Source organism: Macrosteles quadrilineatus, unplaced genomic scaffold (assembly GCF_028750875.1).
Source record: "Macrosteles quadrilineatus isolate MER2022 unplaced genomic scaffold, UCM_ALF_1.0 Scaffold_6__1_contigs__length_79288215, whole genome shotgun sequence".
Lineage (NCBI taxonomy): Eukaryota > Metazoa > Arthropoda > Insecta > Hemiptera > Cicadellidae > Macrosteles > Macrosteles quadrilineatus.
In genome coordinates, this window is record NW_026542599.1 from 24958208 (window position 1) to 24978515 (window position 20308).

At 36.7% G+C, this 20308-nt stretch overlaps 2 protein-coding genes across 2 annotated transcripts; one reads left to right on the plus strand and one right to left on the minus strand.

Annotated features, from left to right (window-relative positions):
• Positions 1–162: 162 nt before the first annotated feature.
• Positions 163–7425, minus strand: LOC128996919 (RNA-binding protein 8A-like). Its single transcript, XM_054422454.1, has 5 exons — positions 7214–7425; positions 4451–4588; positions 3761–3897; positions 2437–2561; positions 163–487 (listed from the first exon to the last, which is right to left on the minus strand). Exons 1-5 carry the CDS (start codon positions 7272–7274, stop codon positions 460–462), a joined length of 489 nt encoding a protein of 162 aa, XP_054278429.1. The 5' UTR covers positions 7275–7425; the 3' UTR covers positions 163–459.
• A 2087-nt stretch (positions 7426–9512) lies between these two features.
• On the plus strand, positions 9513–19486 carry LOC128996776 (bifunctional arginine demethylase and lysyl-hydroxylase PSR-like). Its single transcript, XM_054422239.1, has 9 exons — positions 9513–9689; positions 12775–12980; positions 13761–13913; positions 14683–14879; positions 15182–15329; positions 15586–15774; positions 16761–16936; positions 18640–18706; positions 19296–19486. The coding sequence occupies exons 1-8, from the start codon at positions 9608–9610 to the stop codon at positions 18677–18679; spliced, it is 1191 nt and encodes a 396-aa protein (XP_054278214.1). The 5' UTR covers positions 9513–9607; the 3' UTR covers positions 18680–18706; positions 19296–19486.
• The last annotated feature ends 822 nt before the right edge of the window (positions 19487–20308 follow it).

The window sequence follows — 20308 nt, forward strand, 5'->3', positions numbered from 1 at the left end:
TCAGTTGACTGAACCATTGACTGTATATAGTCTGTGTATACGCCTGAGCTGTCCACTGTTTATAGGGTGTGCAACATTCTCGTCTTAAACAACATTCTTGCAAATATCTTTACTAGGCCACCATAATAACTATACTACAGGGAAACTTAGAAAAAAACAGAATTGACGGTCGAAAACTTTATTAAATGTAAGAAACAGCAAGGCCTAAAACTAAATATTATTCAACTAAGGTTTGGTAAACTACAAGAAAGTTACACACTACCAAACCAACTGCACTGTCTACAATTGAGGTGAAAAATGTGGGTTTGAAAAAAAAAAAACTGAACTACAGTAAAATAAAACTTTTAAAAAAGATTTCTTAAACGAATACATCTCAATAAAAACACAGGACAGTGAAGTATAATACACTTAAAATGTCAAAATAATGTAGCACATTTATTTGCTTTTCGCTAAAAAACTTCATCTCCTCCTTCGGCTTCTTCTTGTCCTGAAAAAACAGTTACAGTTTAATTATCAGAAGAGAAGAACATAGAATCTACAGTAAAACCTCTTTACTCCAAACTAATTGGGACCGGGGGTAGTTCGGACTAGTGAATAGTTCGGATTACAGAACATATTGTTGTTTTTATATAACAATAGCTAGGGAAAAGTGAAAAATCTATATATATAAAATCCAATGTATGTTTGTCCTTTATGGACTCCAAAACCGCTCGACAGATTGTAATGAAACTTTCAGGCATTATTAAGCATCATTCAAGGATGGTTTGTGTGAAGTCTGGTGCAGATCCGTCAAAAGGGCTCCGCCCCAGTGGCTCTGGAGTTTCCCATGTTAACCTTATGAGTGCTCATATTTAAATGGAATTAAAGAATCTTAACAGCTGGTTCAACTAAACTATCTGATTCTGTGATGTTCAATAGCATTAAAAAGTTAATAGGTTTACTAACAGGGTGCAGCACTATATTTTTTTAAATTATGAGAACAGCTAATTTGCAACCAAAAGGTGAGTGAGCGTAGCGAACAAACTTCAACCTGGAGGCGAGTTAGCGTAGCGAACGAGCTAACCTGAAGGCAAGTGAGCGCAGCGAACGAGCTCCAACCTAAAGGTGAGTGAGCGTAGCGAACGAACTTCAACCAGGACGTTATTGAGCCATGCGAACGGGCTCATCTTGAAAATGAACGAGCATGTGACATAAAACCACATTAGGACAGGACGACGTCTGTCGGGCCAGCTAGTGCTTTATAAAGTAAAATACAGTGCTTATTTAATACAGTAGAACCTCTTTAATCCAAACTAATTGGGACTGGGGGTAGTTCGGACTATTGAATAGTTCGGATTACAGAACATATTGTTGTTTTTACATAACAATAGCTAGGGAAAAGTGGAAAATGCTTTATAAAGTAAAATACAGTGTTTATTTAATACAGTAGTAAACATTGGGAATAAACAGTACTGTACATTACAGTTGAAATAATTACGGTGCGTATATCAATAAATACAGTATACAATAAAGAACTACTGCACTGTGTATAGAGTACAGCATTGAGGCGTTCGGATTAGTGGACGTTCGGATTACAGGGGTTCGGATTAAAGAGGTTCTACTGTACAGTAGTAAACATAGGGAATAAACAGTACTGTACATTACAATAGAAATAATTACGGTGCGTATATCAATAAATACAGTATACAATAAAGAACTACTGTTCTGTATATAGAGTACAGCAATGAGGCGTTCGGATTAGTGGACGTTCAGATTACAGGGGTTCGGATTAAAGAGGTTCTACTGTATACATGTTTGACGTGTTGCAATTATTTATAGAAAGAAAAGTTGCCATATACTGGCAGACTAATTAAACTGCTGATGGTAGACCTCAAGGTCATATTTGAACAGTGATATTGCCTAGTAATTTCCAACTGCGGTAAAAAGTAAATTATTTTATTTGGATTCAGTAGGTAGAAGACTAGTTATCGCAATGAAAAATTTGTGTGGAGGCAGCTGTATTGAATAAATACTACTGTTTGCCGATTTTACTGTAGTGTTTTCCCTGCACTGTAGTTAATTATAATACTACAGTAAACTAGAGTATGTGTAATTCACGTCTATACGGTTATTTATTTTTATTTTTATTACAAAACCATTGTAACTTTAAAAACTGAAGTCAATTAATTATTAACTACTTTTTATCCAACTATTTAAACGGTCTTAGTACCAGTACCATATGTATAGGGTAATGAGGGGTTTTAAAGAATCTGAAGCCCCTGTATTCTTAATTTTCTCTGGTAAAGCATCTAAACTCCATCGCATTAAAAATAAACGTCGCTGTTACTTAAAATAAAGATTGATGTTGGTATTCAACAATGATCCATCTTTCAAGTTGTGACCTCATGCTATCTTACTTAACAAAATAGTAAATAATAAAAGAAACAATATACTTACTTCTTTGGACCTTTGACAAAGCTCCAGTCAACTCCGATTTTCTGTCCAAGAATTTCTGATTGGTCCAGAGCCTCTCTGGCGGCAGCGGCTTCCTTGTACGACTCGTACTCCACGAGAGCGTATCCCTGTAAACAAGCAATGTTAATAGAGTTTTTAAACTAGTGCTCAATAACCACCAAACAGTCACAGGGCAAACCTCAGATTAGTAATACAAAATTGGATGGAAACATCAGTTTTCTTACTTATCAACCCTTCCCGGACTGCCTATAGTGTGTAAGTAAACAGACAGCAAAATTATTATATTTGGATGGAAACTAAAAACTTTATTTTTCTCTCTATAATTTATAGAATGTTGAAAATATTTTACCTATGCAGCACTTTTGTCCAAAATAATTTTTTTATCCTTTTTTCAAATTTTTTTGCTTATTTTTTTGTTACATTATTAAAAAAATTGTAAATTAAATTTCATATTTGTCTAGAATAACATTCCTAATACAGTAGAGTCCCGCAAACTCGGCGTAATGTGGACTGGAAGGGTGCTGAGTTTGTGAAATGCCGGGTTATTGGGAACTAGGGTTAAAAATAAGAACAATACAGTTTTTAATCTTTTAACTGCCCTTTTTATTTATATTTATATTACAAGTCAGTATTAAGTCATCAGATATAGTACAACAAATCCTTAGTACCAATTGCAAATCATTTTACTTAAGCTGGATTGAGTCCATGATTAACTCGGACTCAAAAAATCATTAATTTTCTGAGCCAGGTGATGGCCGAGTTATCAAGTGCCGAGTTTGCGGGACTCTACTGTACATTGTTTTTTTCCAAACTGATGTTTTTTACAAAGATTAATGTTGTTATATAAAATCAACTATAACAATAGTAATAATTGGCGGATCCGCCTACTGTCTGCGGAGCCAAAATAGATAAGCGGATGATATATAGGCCTATAGTCCGGGAAGGGTTAAAATTGTAGCTAATGGACAGTTTTCTCATGTATTTAACCCTACATAAGTGAGATCGATCTAACTTATACGGTTTCGATTAACTTAATGAGGTAAATTCAAACTAAATGCCAATTAAATTAAGAAAAGGACACGAATAATAACAGAAAACAAAACACAAATGGCTAATAAACACCTAGGCGCAATAAATAGAGGGGAGAGAAGAATGTTCAAAAACATTAAAAGAGGATTATGAGGGTAGCCAATTCCTGCAGAATTCTGTGCCGTAAATGGGAGAAGGTTAGAAAAATTGTAACAATTAGAAACCACTTGTTAATATTTTTAGAAGGAATACAGATCCCCTAGGAATATGAACTTACCTTAAGAAAACCTGTTCTTCGGTCCAAATTCAGATGAATATTTTTGATGTCACCGAACTCTGAAAATTTGTCATGAATGTCATCTTCTTGAGCTTCTTCATGTACTGAAGTGACAAAAAGAATCCACCCCTCCACAGCTGAAACATGTTTAGGCTATGACAGTCTGGAGTTTATACTACTGTAACATAAATTGTCAAATAGAATCTCAACAAATAAAATACCTATCAATTGTTAAAATAGGTAATTAGCCCTGATTACAAAAAAAACTAGCAATAAAAGTTAGTGTAATTGAGTGTATTGCTTTGCTAACCTAGTGATCAGTTTCTCAGACTTCAAGTGGATAGGCTTACCGGTATCTAAACAAATTAAATGGGTTTGGATGGCTTTCCATTAATATAAAGATGTGTCATAGCCTGCCTTCTTTAAAAAATGCTACTGGCATAGACACTAAAAAGTAGGTTGGTATACAAGCAGTATATTTCCACACTGAGAGTAGACTATCATTACAGCATGAAAAACTGAATTTCGAATATCGTATCTTAAATGAAAAAATTGAGTCCCCTTAAAATGTACCAGTATGTTAATAAGTAGTAATGTTCTTATATCAAAGTGTCAGTTAATTTCTTGGACAGCCATTGTAATATACCAACAAAAATTCCTGCTTCAATTTAAAGCTTATAATTTACTTACATCTCTGTGGGCCGGGGTCCTCGTCATCTTCCACGTCCATTGTCTCATAGTCTCTAACTTCTTCCCTTGCACTCTTCTCTCCACCAAAACCTCTACCTTTCCTCTTCTTCGCCTTATCTTTGAGACGAGCAATGCCCTCTAAAACAGATATCAATAAGTTAAGTATTAGCCTACAAGAAAACAAACAAGGGCTCCATTTATAATAAAAATGGTTTAAATACCTTTAACTGTCAGGTGATCCTTTGAGTAGTATATTACACTACTGCAGTTTCAGCCCTCAGGGGGCTTTCTTCAGGTGTCGAAGGAGGTCAAAATTTTTCATTCATACGAATTCGTCACATTAAAACTACGAGAACACAAATACGACTACGGACACGAACACGAACACGAACATAAAAAACGAATACACACGTAAGAGTCACAAACATTTCCCATGGGTTAATTGATGCGCGACGCGTGCGAGGAGCTAGCCTAGACTAGCGTTATCATTGTTGCAGTCCTTTGTCCACCCCCTCCCTTATCTTTTGTTGCTGATAGTGGAACCGACCGTTCTGCCAACTTCAATGCTGATTCATATATAATGTTCGATTTGAACCCTCTTTGTTCATTTAGTACATTCTGGGGTTCTTTTTTGACGGCCTTATATATTTCAAACTCTTCCACTATCAGCAACAAAAGATAAGGGAGGGGGTGGACAAAGGACTGCAACAATGATAACGCTAGTCTAGGCTAGCTCCTCGCACGCGTCGCGCATCAATTAACCCATGGGAAATGTTTGTGACTCTTACGTGTGTATTCGTTTTTTATGTTCGTGTTCGTGTTCGTGTCCGTAGTCGTATTTGTGTTCTCGTAGTTTTAATGTGACGAATTCGTATGAATGAAAAATTTTGACCTCCTTCGACACCTGAAGAAAGCCCCCTGAGGGCTGAAACTGCAGTAGTGTAATATACTACTCAAAGGATCACCTGACAGTTAAAGGTATTTAAACCATTTTTATTAACTAAAGTGATTCGGAGGCTAACACCATGACATCCATTTATAAACTTAAACCAACCCTCAACTGCCAAGGTTGCTGCTCATAGTTAAATTGCTTGTCTTAAAATCTGAGGGTTGCTGGTTTAATCCCAGATGCAGGATCAATTTTGGGTCCCAGAAGCCATTTTTCAAACAATTAATAGCCTAACAACATATGGATACTAACATCGCTAGCAATAAGATCAGGGTTTGAACTGTTTCCTTAGAAAAACCAAATTACGATCATTAAATCTCCAACTAAGTTAGGGGGCCAACCACATGAAAACGTAGAATTATGGTGATTATTATGACATAGGCCTAAGCTTATTTAGCCTAATAGATTTTCCATTTTAAGTTAATAAATCTTAGTGATAGGCCTACTTGTATAGCCCACGCCTACCCAATGTAACTTATTTTGTTAGAATACAGGTTATTTGTTATTAATTTAATTAATTCCCTTCTTCGTCATCTTAAAGTGGGGAACACCAAGCAGGTTTCTTTGCCTGGTAGGCCTATTATTTACATTCCAACGGTGTAACACCAATTTACAATTGAAAGCGAGCTTAGATGGCTAACAAGAGAAATTGAAAATAGGCTACCATACAATGCTAATACAAGACAATGAGTAAAGAATATGGACTGTAGGCCTACAGGAATATTGAAAGGAAAACAAGCAGTAAAAAATTTGCCGCAGTGACAGTAACTTACATCCATAACACGATGACAAAATACATGTGAGACGGTTTCACAAAATGATAACAATGAACATGGGATTAATTGTGGGAATGAACCATGGCATGGGACGTACAAGGTCTATGTTTATCCCAGCTAGAGTATTTCTAGTCTTAGGAAAAGAGAGCACCAAGCCCAAACTTTCATTTAGGATAATGATTCTGGCAAAGTAGACCATGGTTAAACCATATTAACGTAACTTTTAACACGTAGAGTCGGCCGTTCCCGATCGGGTACGGTGCGTCCGTACCCCATCGGGAACGCTCGACAATGCCTTTTGTATATCTTCGTTTTTGCACTAGCGTCGGCCGAAAGCGGACCTATACCACGTTAGAGTGTATAGTATGTGACTTGCATTTTGTTGTGGTGTAGGTTGGTAGTAAATTTCCCCGTAAAATCCCCGTCTGGCAATCTCAAAAATCTACTTTTTGTCCCATCTTTTTCCCTCCATTTGCCAATAGGCTACAATACCAATGGGACCGGCTACGTTCCAAGCAGTGCTGCTATCTGTGGGTGTTTAGCGAACTACGTTAACTCTCGTTGTAAAGCAGGACATCCCCGCACGTTATTTGCTATTCGTCAGACCAAAATTGGAAAGCAAATCACACGCGGCAATCGGGTTTGTTCGACGCTGAGGGCTGCGCCACACTGGGGATACGCCCGCCATTCGACGTACGTACCGGTACCACAGCAAGCGTGTTAATCATGTGGTTGTGTTGGATTATGCTGGGTTTGTTTACTCTTTGATTTACCAATAACTTAAACTTAGGCAATCTAAGCGTGAAAGCATTAGGCCCGTATGATTATTATCAAAAGATCGTCCCAAGTTAGGCCTAAAATGGACTAGGATCAAATCCCAAAATATCAGAATGAGAGAAAGCCCAGTTGGGTCGAAATATTGTACAACCATACATCACTGTTTCAAAAGTTTTCTTCATGTAGCCTAGGCCTATCCCTTCTAGCATATTGAAGAATTAAATTAAAGGATAATAAGATTAGGAAGGCCAGTTTACTTACGATCTCCTTCGTCGTCAACTTCAAACTCTTCGGCATTGTCAAGTTCTAAGACATCTGCCATGTTACAACAAATTAATGAATATCCTTAATGTCAGTTTTAGTATAATACAAAACTTAACTTTCTGTCAATATTCTCAACAATACAAAATTGTGCTGGAAACGACAAGGGAACAGACAGGTTAAGGTTAGCTTGATGTACCACCATCCACCGCTACCGCTACCAACCGAACCGAACGAAACAACAACAAAACGAACCGACAACCGAAACCGAGTCCGATGGCGATGATGATACCTGAACCTGATGCCTCAGGCCCCGGGTACGATACGAGCGGCGAGCGGCGAGCGGTGAGCGGCGAGCGGCATGAGCGGCGCCGCTCTGACATCGGGTCTCATTTAGTTGCGTGTAAATTTGTTGAGGGTGGCCACGATACGTCTGAGCGGCGAGCGGCGGTGAGCGGCACCGCTCAGCGCCGCTCATGGTTCCAAGTCAAAACCGATTTTCGCGAAAACGCCGCTCGCCGCTCAGGTGAGTCATGCTTCAGTTCGGCCTAAAATGACAGAGAAACAGCAGCAAACATGCGATACGGGTCGATACGTGAGGTGCAGTCCAGGGAATGTTTGTGCAATGATCATCACGGAAGTTTTAAAACACTTCAGTCACCAGAAAAGTATGGGACCAGGTTAGGGTTAAGGTTTTTCAAAAAAACTAAGTTTTTCTTTAAAGGCAAACAATTGTCTGATAGCAACAATAGTTGCAATCATTCTTGCAGGTAAGCATAGTTTACCATTTTCGACTAAACTGACTCATAAAACTGGGGATATTTGATGAGCGTTATAAATGTGCCGCTTGTATCGTAGCCACCCCCGCCGCTTACGTGCCGCTCAGGTTGCCGCTCGCCGCTTGCCGCTCACCGCTCGCCGCTCGTATCGTACCCGAGGCCTCAGGCTGAATATTTATTTCAGGATTAGTGTTGCCTACAGTATTATTTTGAGGCTTCTGATTGGCTGAGAGAACATCATTACCGCGACGATACGGTTGATGCCAACGGCCCTCGGTGGTGTAGTGGATTGAGTACTGGGCTGGTGATCCGAAGGACCTGGGTTCGAATCCCACCCGTTACACTATTTTTTGTATTGGATTTTTTCATTATCAACAAGTTTGGTTGGTTAGGTTAGGTTATGACGGTTTAATTTTATAATTAAAACATTATGAAATTGAATTTGACCCATTTATAGTTTTATTTTATGAACAGAAATATTTTTTTCGGTTAAATCTTCATTTGATTTTTCATTATTAGCAAGTCTGGTTAGTTTGGTTAGGTTATGATAGTTTAATTTTATTTTATAATCAAAAATTATAAAATAGGATTTGAGGCATTTATAATTTTATTTTATGAACAGAACTAATTTTTCGATTAATAAACCTTCATTAGATTTTTTCATTGTCAGCACGTTTGGTTGGTTTGGTTAGGTTATGACGGTTTAATTTCATAATAAAAAAATATAAAATTGAATTTGAGGCATTTATAATTTTTCATTCTATGACAAAAATAATTTTTCAATTACTAAACCTTCGTTATAGCATTGACTATATAACCACAACATTGTGGTTATATAGTCAATGGTTATAGTCAATCAGAAGCCTCTAAATGACACTGTTGGCAAAATTAATCCTGAAAAACAAATCGTGCATACCTCAGAGTAATAAAACAAAAAACTAATAAAACAAAATTTTTAGGATTATAAAATGCAATGCGGTATTTAAAAAATATATTAGTGACTTAATAAAATATATTACCATAAGAAGGCATAATATATTAATTTTATTCCTGATTTAAAATAAAATAAGATTTAATGAGTACCTACTTGTTTGTGGCTACGGGTAAGGGGTGGAAAGGGTAATGTAAAAGTGTTTATTTTGCCAAATATAAATAATTAAGGATGAAATTCATAAATTTGCCAATTTTAATCAACATATAAACAAACAAACTGAAACAGTTTTCCTTTAACAAATAGAATAAGTATCAAAATAAATAAAACTTTTTAAAAAAATTATTTACATTTTTTTTATTTTCTCCGTTGTGCTACAAAGCTTGAGTTTCAAAATTGTCAAGGTGTACATGGTCAAATTGAAAATCGGACATTTACATGTTGTTATGTATATGTGCTTAGTTCTGGGTGAGATGTAAAAGGCGGCCGTGGATGAATTACATGTGGTACACTTTATATTGTTAATTTTTCATGGACGTGCAGCAGGTTGTTCTTTTCATGGCGATCTGTCTGTCGCCGTCTTGTCGTCGTCCGGTGACTGTCAATCATAAATCAGCATACTGGTAGTACTTGTTTCTATCTAACCTAATTTGAAATTTTTAATGACTTAATTCCATCACAATAATGACTACGGATGTAGAAAGAACAAAACTTGAACACAGAGCCAGAAAACGTATCCGCGAGGTTAAGAGAAAAGCAAGACCAGGTATTGTTACATTTTCTAGATCAGCTAACCTCAAAAGTCGGCATTTTTAGGTTGCTATTTTTATTATCCGTTTTCTGGTACATAACTAATTCTTAGTCAATATAAACCCATAGTATTCAGTATTCAGAGTTAACTTATAACACTAATTCTAAGAATTATCACTTAAATGTAGTGTAGGCAAATGTGCACATTTTGTAGATTAAAAGCCGGGCCTGACAATAAACTTACTTACCCTAGCTAGGCTAATTTAAAAGTAGGCCTAGGCCTAATAAGATTTTGACACCTAAATTATTAGTTTTTTTTTTCTGGAATCAACTTAAAAGGCCTTATGATGAAAGTTATTACCACTCTATTCTCGACCTTTATTTCGAATTCAATCTTTAATGTTGAATAACATAGGCTAGGCCTAGGCCCAGGCCCTAAACTTACCTCATTTATAGAATAGCTATTTAGTTACCTAACTCTTTTAAGGTACGTTTTGCTTGGAGCAACAGGTGGGACAGTTGCCCAACGGCAGTCGTGGGACACTGATCTTAGGGGTTTTGCATAGTCCTGTTTTGTTTGGAGCTACTGTTGCTAGAGCCGCGAGCTGCAGTCGCTGGGTACTGCTCCAAGACCAGTCAGGAGCGACAGTCGCTTAGCGACAGTTACATTTCTGATTGTTTTCATGCACTATTTTAACAAGTTTTCAATATTAAAAAATATTAATGGATTATGAAATGTAATTGGTAATTTTTTAAAATTTACAATACAATAAACGGAATAAAATTTTTACTCTGTGATGAGGTTGTTTATAACACTGATTTCTAATTCAAGTGATGCTTGTGTAATGCATTTTACAGAGAAATTGAGTAATTTTATTACATTTTGGCTTGTGACATGGACATTTTTGAATGTTTCTAATAACAAATAACTAAATAATACTTACCTAATTGTAAATTTTTACTTAGTGAATTTATCTCATTTATTAATAGTGCTCACTTTTGAGGTTAGGTGCACTGACGGTACCACTCGTCTCGGTGATGCCAGGAAGAAGTTGTCGCTCCAAGCAAAACAGTCTAACTTACCACCCTGTGATTACCGCTCGAGCGACTGTCGCTCCAAGCAAAACGTACCTTTACGCTACTAAGTTTCAACATAGGCATAGGCCTAACTTATGCCTTGCCTATTTAAGTTAAATTAAAATTAGTTTTTAAAGTGTAACTTATGCCTTGCCTATTTAAGTTAAATTAAAATTAGTTTTTAAAGTGTAACTTAAGTAAGTTAGGCCTAAATTGCAGGCAGGTTTTGCAACTTTTTATTTCTCTACGCAAAACAAGCCTTTAATTTAAGTTACTCCATATTTCAGAGGCTAAATTACATCTAAGATGGCACAAATTGCATGCCTTAATCACACAAACCAGCCTAAAGGGTACCTACTTAAGTTACTGTAGGCCTATTACCAATTATGGCAAAAGCTCAAAGGCTAAATGACCTAATCCTACAATCAGACATTTGGCATCCATGTTTGCCAACAGACTGAACCAGTGATTCAAGTTTTGACACATTTTGCTAATTTTAACCTTACTTAGGCTTAACTTACTGTTAAACAGAGAAACTAAATTAGGCCTATCGTTTAAAATATCAATATATCAAGGCCTATCGGTATTGATTTGGTTTAGTATTAATATTGCATTGAATTTAATTTTACCATGAGATATAACTTGGGCAACCTAAGTTAAATAAAAACAAAAAAAAAAAAACAATAATAATTTATACTTTTCAATGAAACGGCGACCATTCAAAGTAGGTATTTTAAGCCAAGAATGGAGATGAGTGTACATTAACATTAATACATTAATGCGGTTTGTCTACTTATCCTGAATTAAAAATTTGTACAAATAAAAATAAAATAAAACTAGGCCTAAGTTATGGAGAAGTTTAAAGAGGAATAAAAGTGGTGTAACTTATGTATTTAGACCTAACAGTCTTGCTAATCACCTCTGTGAATACATCTAACTTATGTAGCCTACGGACGAAAAGTTAAGTTGTTAGGTCAAGATCCCTTTCTCCATTTTCTCAAGGCAATTGTACTAAGTTATACCGTGGATTGTTGTTTTTTTTTTTGTTTTTTTTTTTAATTTGTTTATAGTTGACTGCTGTTTTAGTCATTGTTTGTTTGTAAACCTTCATAAAATCGATATTATTAATACGCTACATGAAACTTTGTGAACAATAAGGCATTTTTGTTTTAAGACTTAACCCCACATAGGCCTATTATATACTAAACTGTTAGTCTAGGTGTGTTAATTTGCAAACTGACATTACATTTTTTGAAAAAGTCCCTTGGGCTCTTCCCCAGTGGCTTTTAAAGTTCCTATGTTACCTATCCTTACGAAGAACACATTTGTTTGATCAGCTGGATAATATAGCCTAATTGCTGTTAATATTTTAGTTGCAATTTAAGGAAACGTTTGCTACAAATGAAAACAGAAAAAAATAATTGTATAACCACTTATTATACATTGCATAATTTTACAGGCCAAAGCCAGGTTTGGCTGCTGGTATATTTTGTTTTTGATTAGGCCTAGGGCCTTTTGATAGTTTCATTTAATTTGATGTTTTACATAGGGAAAAATAATAATATTTTAGAGGCAATTTTTTAACTTAGCCTACATTAAACCGAATCAAAATCAGTAATGTAGGCCTACTTATCACTTATCAATATTTAATCCGATTCCTATATTGCAGGTACTCTGCAGAACCGTAGGCTACCCAATCTAGCGAGGCCTATAGGCCTACATTTTTGTATTTTCAAAAAATTCCATGATGGTACGTGATTGTTTGGACTTTAAAGAATAGTTGAAGTGCCACTTGTTGCACTATCATGGCGGCAGAGATCATTTCCAAGATCTCTCATCTTTTATGAATGTCCCTTTTAAGAGTGCTGGTTTTACCTTTATCATGCCTCTAATGTCAAAAGGTCTTGCTCACTCTATTGACAAAGGCATCAATACTCTTTGTTATGTATGTTAGATTTAGAAAAATAAATTGTTTTATTATGACTAACTTAACATACCTAACTAAGTTTATTAACTTCTTTCAGAGCTTAATGACAAAGGAGCATGGTCCCTAATTGGTTACGCGGTTCAATTTGAACCCTTCAAAGAAGTAAAAGACACAGTAGAGAGATTAGACGAGTCTTGCGTTTCTCCTGAAGAGTTTATAGAGAAGTATGAAAAGCCGTATTTGCCAGTAGTGATTCGAGGATGTCAAGAATCCTGGAAAGCCACCTATAAGTGGACATTAGAGGTAAACAATTATGAGAAATTAATTTATTTACGAAGGGTCTTTATTGTAAATATTTCAATATGAAATTTGGTTGTATCTGATGTTTTGTTAGAGCTTGTGTGTTCATTTGTGATATTGCTTTTTGGATCTTGAGTAAATACAATTATTAACAGAATTCTCTATTGCTCAACTAAGTTAGTAATCTTGACACAAGAAGTAAGACTTCACGGCCAGTGACTATTCTAGGTACGACTAAATCACAGATATAAACTTATTAGCCTACCAAGAGCTGACGTTTTGACATCATTACAGACAGCTATCATCAGGGAAGTTCACTAAACTAGTTTTCTATGAAGCCTGTAATATGTAATGTAAGCCACTGTTTCAGTTTTCAATTTTGTGTAAAGTAAATTTAAAATTCTCGTATATTTTTCCGTCTCTAAAAACTGGCATGATGTCGATGTTTCATGTGATTTAATAACTGACTTTTGACTAGGTACCGGTATTTTGTTGGCTACCGGTAGGCCTACCTATACAAAATGAAAGCTAACGGTTTTGTTCAAAATTCATTAACAGTTGATATTTTTCTAATCAATTAATAATTTTATTCCAAAACACAAAATAAATGCCAAGGGTACTGTAGTGTTGATTTTTTAGATAAATCATTTTGGAAAACTTCTTGTAGCCTATTTTTCTGAAAACATGGAGAGGTTTGTGTACATATGATGTTCAGTTGCCAGATAACAAATCTCATACGAAATATGTTTATTAAATAGTAAATTTGTTTGATGTTTTCCACAGCGGCTAGGCAAGAAGTATCGCAACCAGAAGTTCAAGTGCGGAGAGGACAACCAAGGCTACAGTGTAAAGATGAAGATGAAATATTTCATCGACTACATGGCTGTGACTCAGGATGATAGTCCGTTGTACATTTTTGACAGTAGTTTCGGAGAGGTGAGAATCAATGTGATTTCTTCCAGCCTTAGAGAGTTTGGTAGAGTAAATGAATTTCTCTAACTTTTTACCTGACTTTATATCAGGTTGATAATGTTTATAAATAAAGGCTATCACACTTAAAGTCCTGCTTGGCCAACAAACTTATTGGGCGCAGGCCTACATGTACCTAGATCAGCATAAACCAAGAGTAGGCCTGCTGAGGAGTTCAGTCATAATGGCATATATACTGACTGTTTAATGGGTATTAAGTGTCTGATGTGTCAGGAATTGATAGAAGATATTACGTTTTCAAGCGCACTGCAATTTAAACTGTAGTGTGTCTTTTTCAGAGCTAAAAGCAATATGACAAGGACAGCTAGTCTAGTGGTAAGATTAGAGACTTTGGTCCCCGAGGTCCCGGATACAAATGCCGCTAATCACCACTGGATTCTATCTAAATGATAATGCAGTTTTAAAGTTAAGATGCCGCAACCCTTTAGGCCTAGACCTACCTGAATTATGGTATTAAAGAATTTCAAGCTCGAGCCTATGTCCTAAGATGTGAATGTAGAAGACAAAAAATATCACAGGCAGAAGCCTAAATGTAAATTAGACAGGCAGTTGAATATGGCGGTCAGTAGCATTGACTGACCTTGTAGAAAACCATGATTTCCCCCACACCTTCTTAGTCCTGTTTAAAGAAGGCAGAATTTTGCTTGGTCTCCATGTACTCTGAATCTACATTCTTAAAATCTTTGTATTATCATTCTTTTCTATTTTTCAACAGCACGCAAGGAGAAAGAAGTTGTTGGAAGACTACACAGTACCTCTATACTTCAGGGACGACCTGTTCCAACATGCAGGAGAGGAGCGCCGACCGCCGTACCGTTGGTTTGTGATGGGCCCGGCACGATCTGGCACCGGCATACACATAGACCCTCTCGGCACTAGCGCTTGGAACGCTCTCATATCTGGGCATAAGAGGTAGGTTTCAATGTCTCTGGAGACTTAACAAGAGGAAATTTTTTTGCAAGAATATAGAACCAATTCAATTTCAGCCTATTTTGTGAAATTACATGCCACAGTTTGATAAAGTTTGGAGTTCTCGATCATATAGTTCAAAGCCGTTGAGTTTAAGTGTTGTTGGACATTTCAGACAAGCTTGGTGAGGTTTTTGAAGCTAATGTTAAATTATGAATTCATTTTTGTATTGAAACAGATAATGTTTCATTTCAGTTACAAATTAAACTGTCTAGTAAATGATCATAACATTTCCGCCCTTGCAGATGGTGTTTGTTCCCCACGCACACTCCGAAAGATCTGATCAAAGTGACGTCAGCCGAGGGAGGCAAGCAGAGAGACGAAGCCATCACGTGGTTCAAGGTCATTTACCCTCGGACACAACTACCGTCTTGGCCACAGGACTGTAAACCTGTAAGTAGATCAATAGGAGAAGATTGCCTATTGCCGCAGTAATAATGTGGCTAAGATAACTTGCATCGTCAGCAAATTCTTGTTAACAATCAAGAAGAAAATATAACTATTTTTACCTCTTCATGTATGACTGATTTTTCAACACAAGAGATGAGTTATAGAGCTTTTATCCGGGTTATGAAATCATAGATCACTCAGAGGTGTAGGTTGGGTAGTGTTCCCAGTTGTCTGCATTCTAATGATCCGGCTATCCCAGGTGGAGATCCTACAAGGTCCGGGAGAGACGGTGTTCGTTCCTGGAGGCTGGTGGCATGTCGTGCTCAATCTGGACACGACCATTGCCGTCACGCAGAACTTCTGCAGCAGGACCAACTTCCCCATCGTATGGCACAAGACGCTGCGTGGCCGACCCAAGCTGTCGCGCAAGTGGTACCGCAGACTGAAGGTGGGTATTCCTTCATTGTCTTTGAGAAAACTATGGTAGAGAATAAGGAGGAATTCGTGATAAATATTTGTTTTGATTGTGGTGATTGGCATTTTTGTTATTTGCTCTTTTCCTGTTTGTTGAAAAATCATAGGAGTTTAACACTTTTAAATCAGTGAATACTTGAATATTTATCGACCAATTGAATATTTGTAGGTGGAGCAAATTGTATAGCAGGGTGTCTACCGGGTTCCTGGGAAAACCGGAAATTATGCGTGAATTTTGTACTTTACCGGGAATTTTCAATTTGTCCTAATCGTACATGAAAATGAAGTTACCGTGACCGCAGGAGACAATGATGATGTCCAAATGGCTGTGGGATTTTTTAGTGATTTTGCCGCAATTGTGCGTGACGACGATGACGTTTCCGTGACCGCGGGAGTGTGTGTCCAGCTTGGGGACTTCCCAAAGCGCCCATTCTAAAGCATTGCAATGACGTCATGGCACCCTCAGGGCTGTTCGGTTGTTTTGCCATAAGACTATGTGTATTGGGAATGGTACGGTCTGGCCTCCGTCCACGCCGCCCTTACTAAGCAAGGGATGATAAAAAAAATAAGTCATTACTGAATTGAATGACAAATTACTTGATATATTTATATTGTATAGTTTTTGAGTACTCGTTTAAGTAGTTTTGATTTAATTTTACTGAAGAATATTTATAATGAATATATGTAATTTATTTATGTATCGTTGGGAGGGCGGCGTCCAAGAGTCCTTATGGGCTAGCCGCCACTGAGATGATTTACATACCTCTTCTATGATATTTTAACACAAATAGCCTCTAGCACTAGAACAAAGAGTCATGTGAAGAAAAGATAGATGATTGAGATGCCAAGTTCACAATCAAACCTTGGAACAACAAGAACGTAAGAGGATGTGTGTATGTGTAAGCAAAACTTGGAATATTTAATTTGCAGGCATTTGTTGATACTTTTGCAATGTTACAGGTGAAGGAACCCGAGCTGGCCGCCCTAGCAGACCAGGTGGACCTGAACCAAGACACTGGAGTGGCCAGTGACAGTTCCAGCTGCTCTAGCTCCAGCTCCAGCGACTCCAGTGATTCCAGCATGTCAGACAGCGACTCGGATAGTGGGCAAGAATCACTGTCGGCCAAGAAGAAGAGGTGCGTGTAGACATTTTAAGTTTTTGGAATGCTATTGATTTTTTGTTGTGAGAATGATAATTGGTATAACTCAGGGTTAGATTATTGGCCCCTTTTTATTTATGTATGGATCAAGTAGCCTTTGAAGTAACGATATCATTACAGTACTTTAGTTAACTATTTTAAGACAGCGATGTCACTTATGTGTTTTCTTTTAGTTGAATTTAACCGAATTTTAGTTATGTGCAAACTGGCTTTAGATTTTCGAAATATATAATTTTAAGGACGTGGGGTGCACTCAAAGTTCCTTCCATAAGGATAACATTGTGATTGATTTGAATGTTATTATATTTTGAAACAGATGTCAATACATTACAAAAAAAAAAAAAATTAAATCCCAGCTGTTTTGGTTTGATTTTGAAATGTAAACAGTTTTCATGTTTTTAAAAATAATTACACACGACGAATCAACATACGGCAAGCAATGCAAAGCGTAAGGAGCCCAGACAAGGAGCTGGAACAACAGTTAGTGGCAACGTTTATACTTAAAAAATTACACTGACAAATACAAGAATTCACCAGCATTCACTTGGCGAGATGGCATTAAAATGTGCTGCGCTACTTTTTAAAGAAGAACAAAGAGGACTAGGCGAAGGATTTTAATCCTGCTGCCATAAAGGAAAAGTGAATCTACCACCATACCGAGAAATCTTTTATATCTAGAGCCTACTTAAATGGAGCAAATCATTTGAGCAGAAACTGCAAAGAGAACATTAGATCGTACAACTCTGCGCTCGCAATGGTCAGCACTCGAGGTAAAATTGAAGAACATAACGGTGGAGGGCCTTTCATGTATAAGGTGCACGACACAATTTATCACTCAATTGGCACCTTTCAACCGTCAGAAGGGGAGCATCCCACATATGCCCAAATTTATATCTACGAACATCGAAACCGCTGTTCAAGGAAGAATGCTAAACAAAGCTAATGGCTCTTGCAGCACTGAACTCATGCACATTTTGACTCATCATTTGGTTGATATTAATCCATACGCGCAAGTTTTCAGCATTATGAGCTCCGTCCTACAAAATACTCTTACTGAACAGCAAAAAGAACTTAGAATGCATACAGCCAACAATCGAGCTCAAGACCAACGTCGATACAACGATGCAACTTCTAACGACGTTGTTATAGTATCCTAATTTATTATTCCGCACGGGTTCACCTAGTAATGTTTATTTTCGGGCCAAAAACGTCATTTGTTTATGTTTATGATCCATACCGGTTCTGTTCAAGTATTCGTGGGCCCACTCAGCTCCCTAGCTTTGTAATTTTAATATGGGAAAGAGACATAATTAAAAAAATCATTTTCGTTCTACATTTATATTGAATAAAAACAAACACACAACAACACTTAATTACACATTAAACATTATTGAATAAGTGAATTTAAATTAGAAAGAGACTTAATAAAAATTGATGTTTAGTGAAAATAATTTTTTGAACTTCCAAAACCTAAATTCAAAATGACATTAAATTTTCTTTTCTAAACCCTGATTTATTAAAACTTTAGTAACAAATGATTTTTTTAAGGAAATCGTCAATAGAATAAAATGCTGAATCAGACAGGAAGTATCCTTTTAGCTTGGAACAACTGATTTCTATTTCTTAGGATTAAAATGCTATATATTTAAAGTGTTTGATGTTGAACAATTTTTTTGCAGAAGGAAACTTTCTTCGCCTTCGAAGGCGAGGCCTACATAACAACCACTTAGGATGGTTTTCAAAATGGTAAGTGTATTTTTAACTCTCATTTACATATTTATTTATTTAGTGGTTGGGTTTCCAAATGGGTCAATATCAAAAGGCTGCTTGATGATAGAATTGTATTCAATTAAAACATACTTCTTTTGGCTGCATTTAAATACGGCTTTGAATTTTGAATATGTTTGAGTTATTTGAGCTTATTATTGTGCCAAGGTCTAGTATTACCTATCTAGTTTTACAAAACTAAGATCTTTAATCCCCTTAATCCCCTTTAATCCCCTTTAGAAGTTGAGAGGACTTCTAGAATGGTCCTTTGAAGATTAAAACACACAAAATGGAATAAACTTGTGGTTTGAAAATGTTAGCTTATCTCTCTTAAAATAGTTGTTTTTTTTTGTTTTTTTTTTTTTTTGCCCAAAGACGCTTTTTGCACGAGCCCGGGATTGTTTTGCACATAACTTCAGGCTAGACCTAGGGGTTGTGGCACTATCACTTAGATAAAATCCATTGGCGATTTGGCGGGATTTGAACCCGGGACCGAAGTCCCACGCTCTAACCGCTAGACCAGCTCGCTCCCCTATCTCTTATCATAGTAGTGTTATCTGTATTGCAGGACAGTAGGAGACAGCTAGACCAAAGGTAAGACCAGTTACCTCTCCGGACAACTCAACCGTGACTGACTAAGAGCTTCTTCCGACTACGATGTTTGTAATTTTATATCGTGTCTACCCTAAGTATCGTAAACGCTTCATATCATATCCCTCAAAACCTGCTAGAGCTCGTGCGTTTCTTGGTGAAGCCTGGGGGTAGGTGGTTAGAGTGGCTCTGAACCGGTTTTGTATGGGTGGGAGTACGCCGAAAATCAGTCTGCACTCTCACCCTGTCCGAGCAACATCGCAGATACACCCTTTTTCAAAAACATTCAGGATGCTAGTTCGATTATCTTAAAACTTAATTTGTTTATTTTTAAGTTTAAAGTGGTGTGAAAATACAATTTTTTAGGTTCATTTAAGCTATAGTTTTGTATGCATTACGTAGTAATGCATTATTTGTACTTGCTTTTGCCTACGAAAAATCTCTGGCTCATTAACGAGTACATTTTGGAGTATTAAAAATAGCCTACTGTAAATTTTAATATAGAGAATTTTATAAAATATGGTATTCTCCATTCATAAACATTTTCATATTCCTCTTAATTAGGAAAAAAATTCGATATTAGTTTTAAATACTCATCACACAACTGTCGTGCGAGCAACATGAACCGCCTCCGCACCGCGGTCCGAACTCCGAAAAATGTCTTTAGTCAGACTAGTATCAGAATAGGACGACAACGTCAACTTCTCCTCTCGCGCTCGGCTCCCCACTTGCCACTACAGCCCCTCACACCCAGGCTTCACAAAGAAACGCAGGAACTCTAGCACGATACAACTGTCTAACATAACGACAGGCTAGTTGAAATGTGTATAAGTGTAGCAATTGAAGAAAATATTATTTTGATTGCATGGACATTGTTTTCACAAATATTTAGCGGTGTATACAATTTTTGATATGCTTGAATCTTATTCCTATTTTGGCTTTTTAATAATAATGATTGGTACTAAAGATTCTTTAGTTTGTGAAATATAA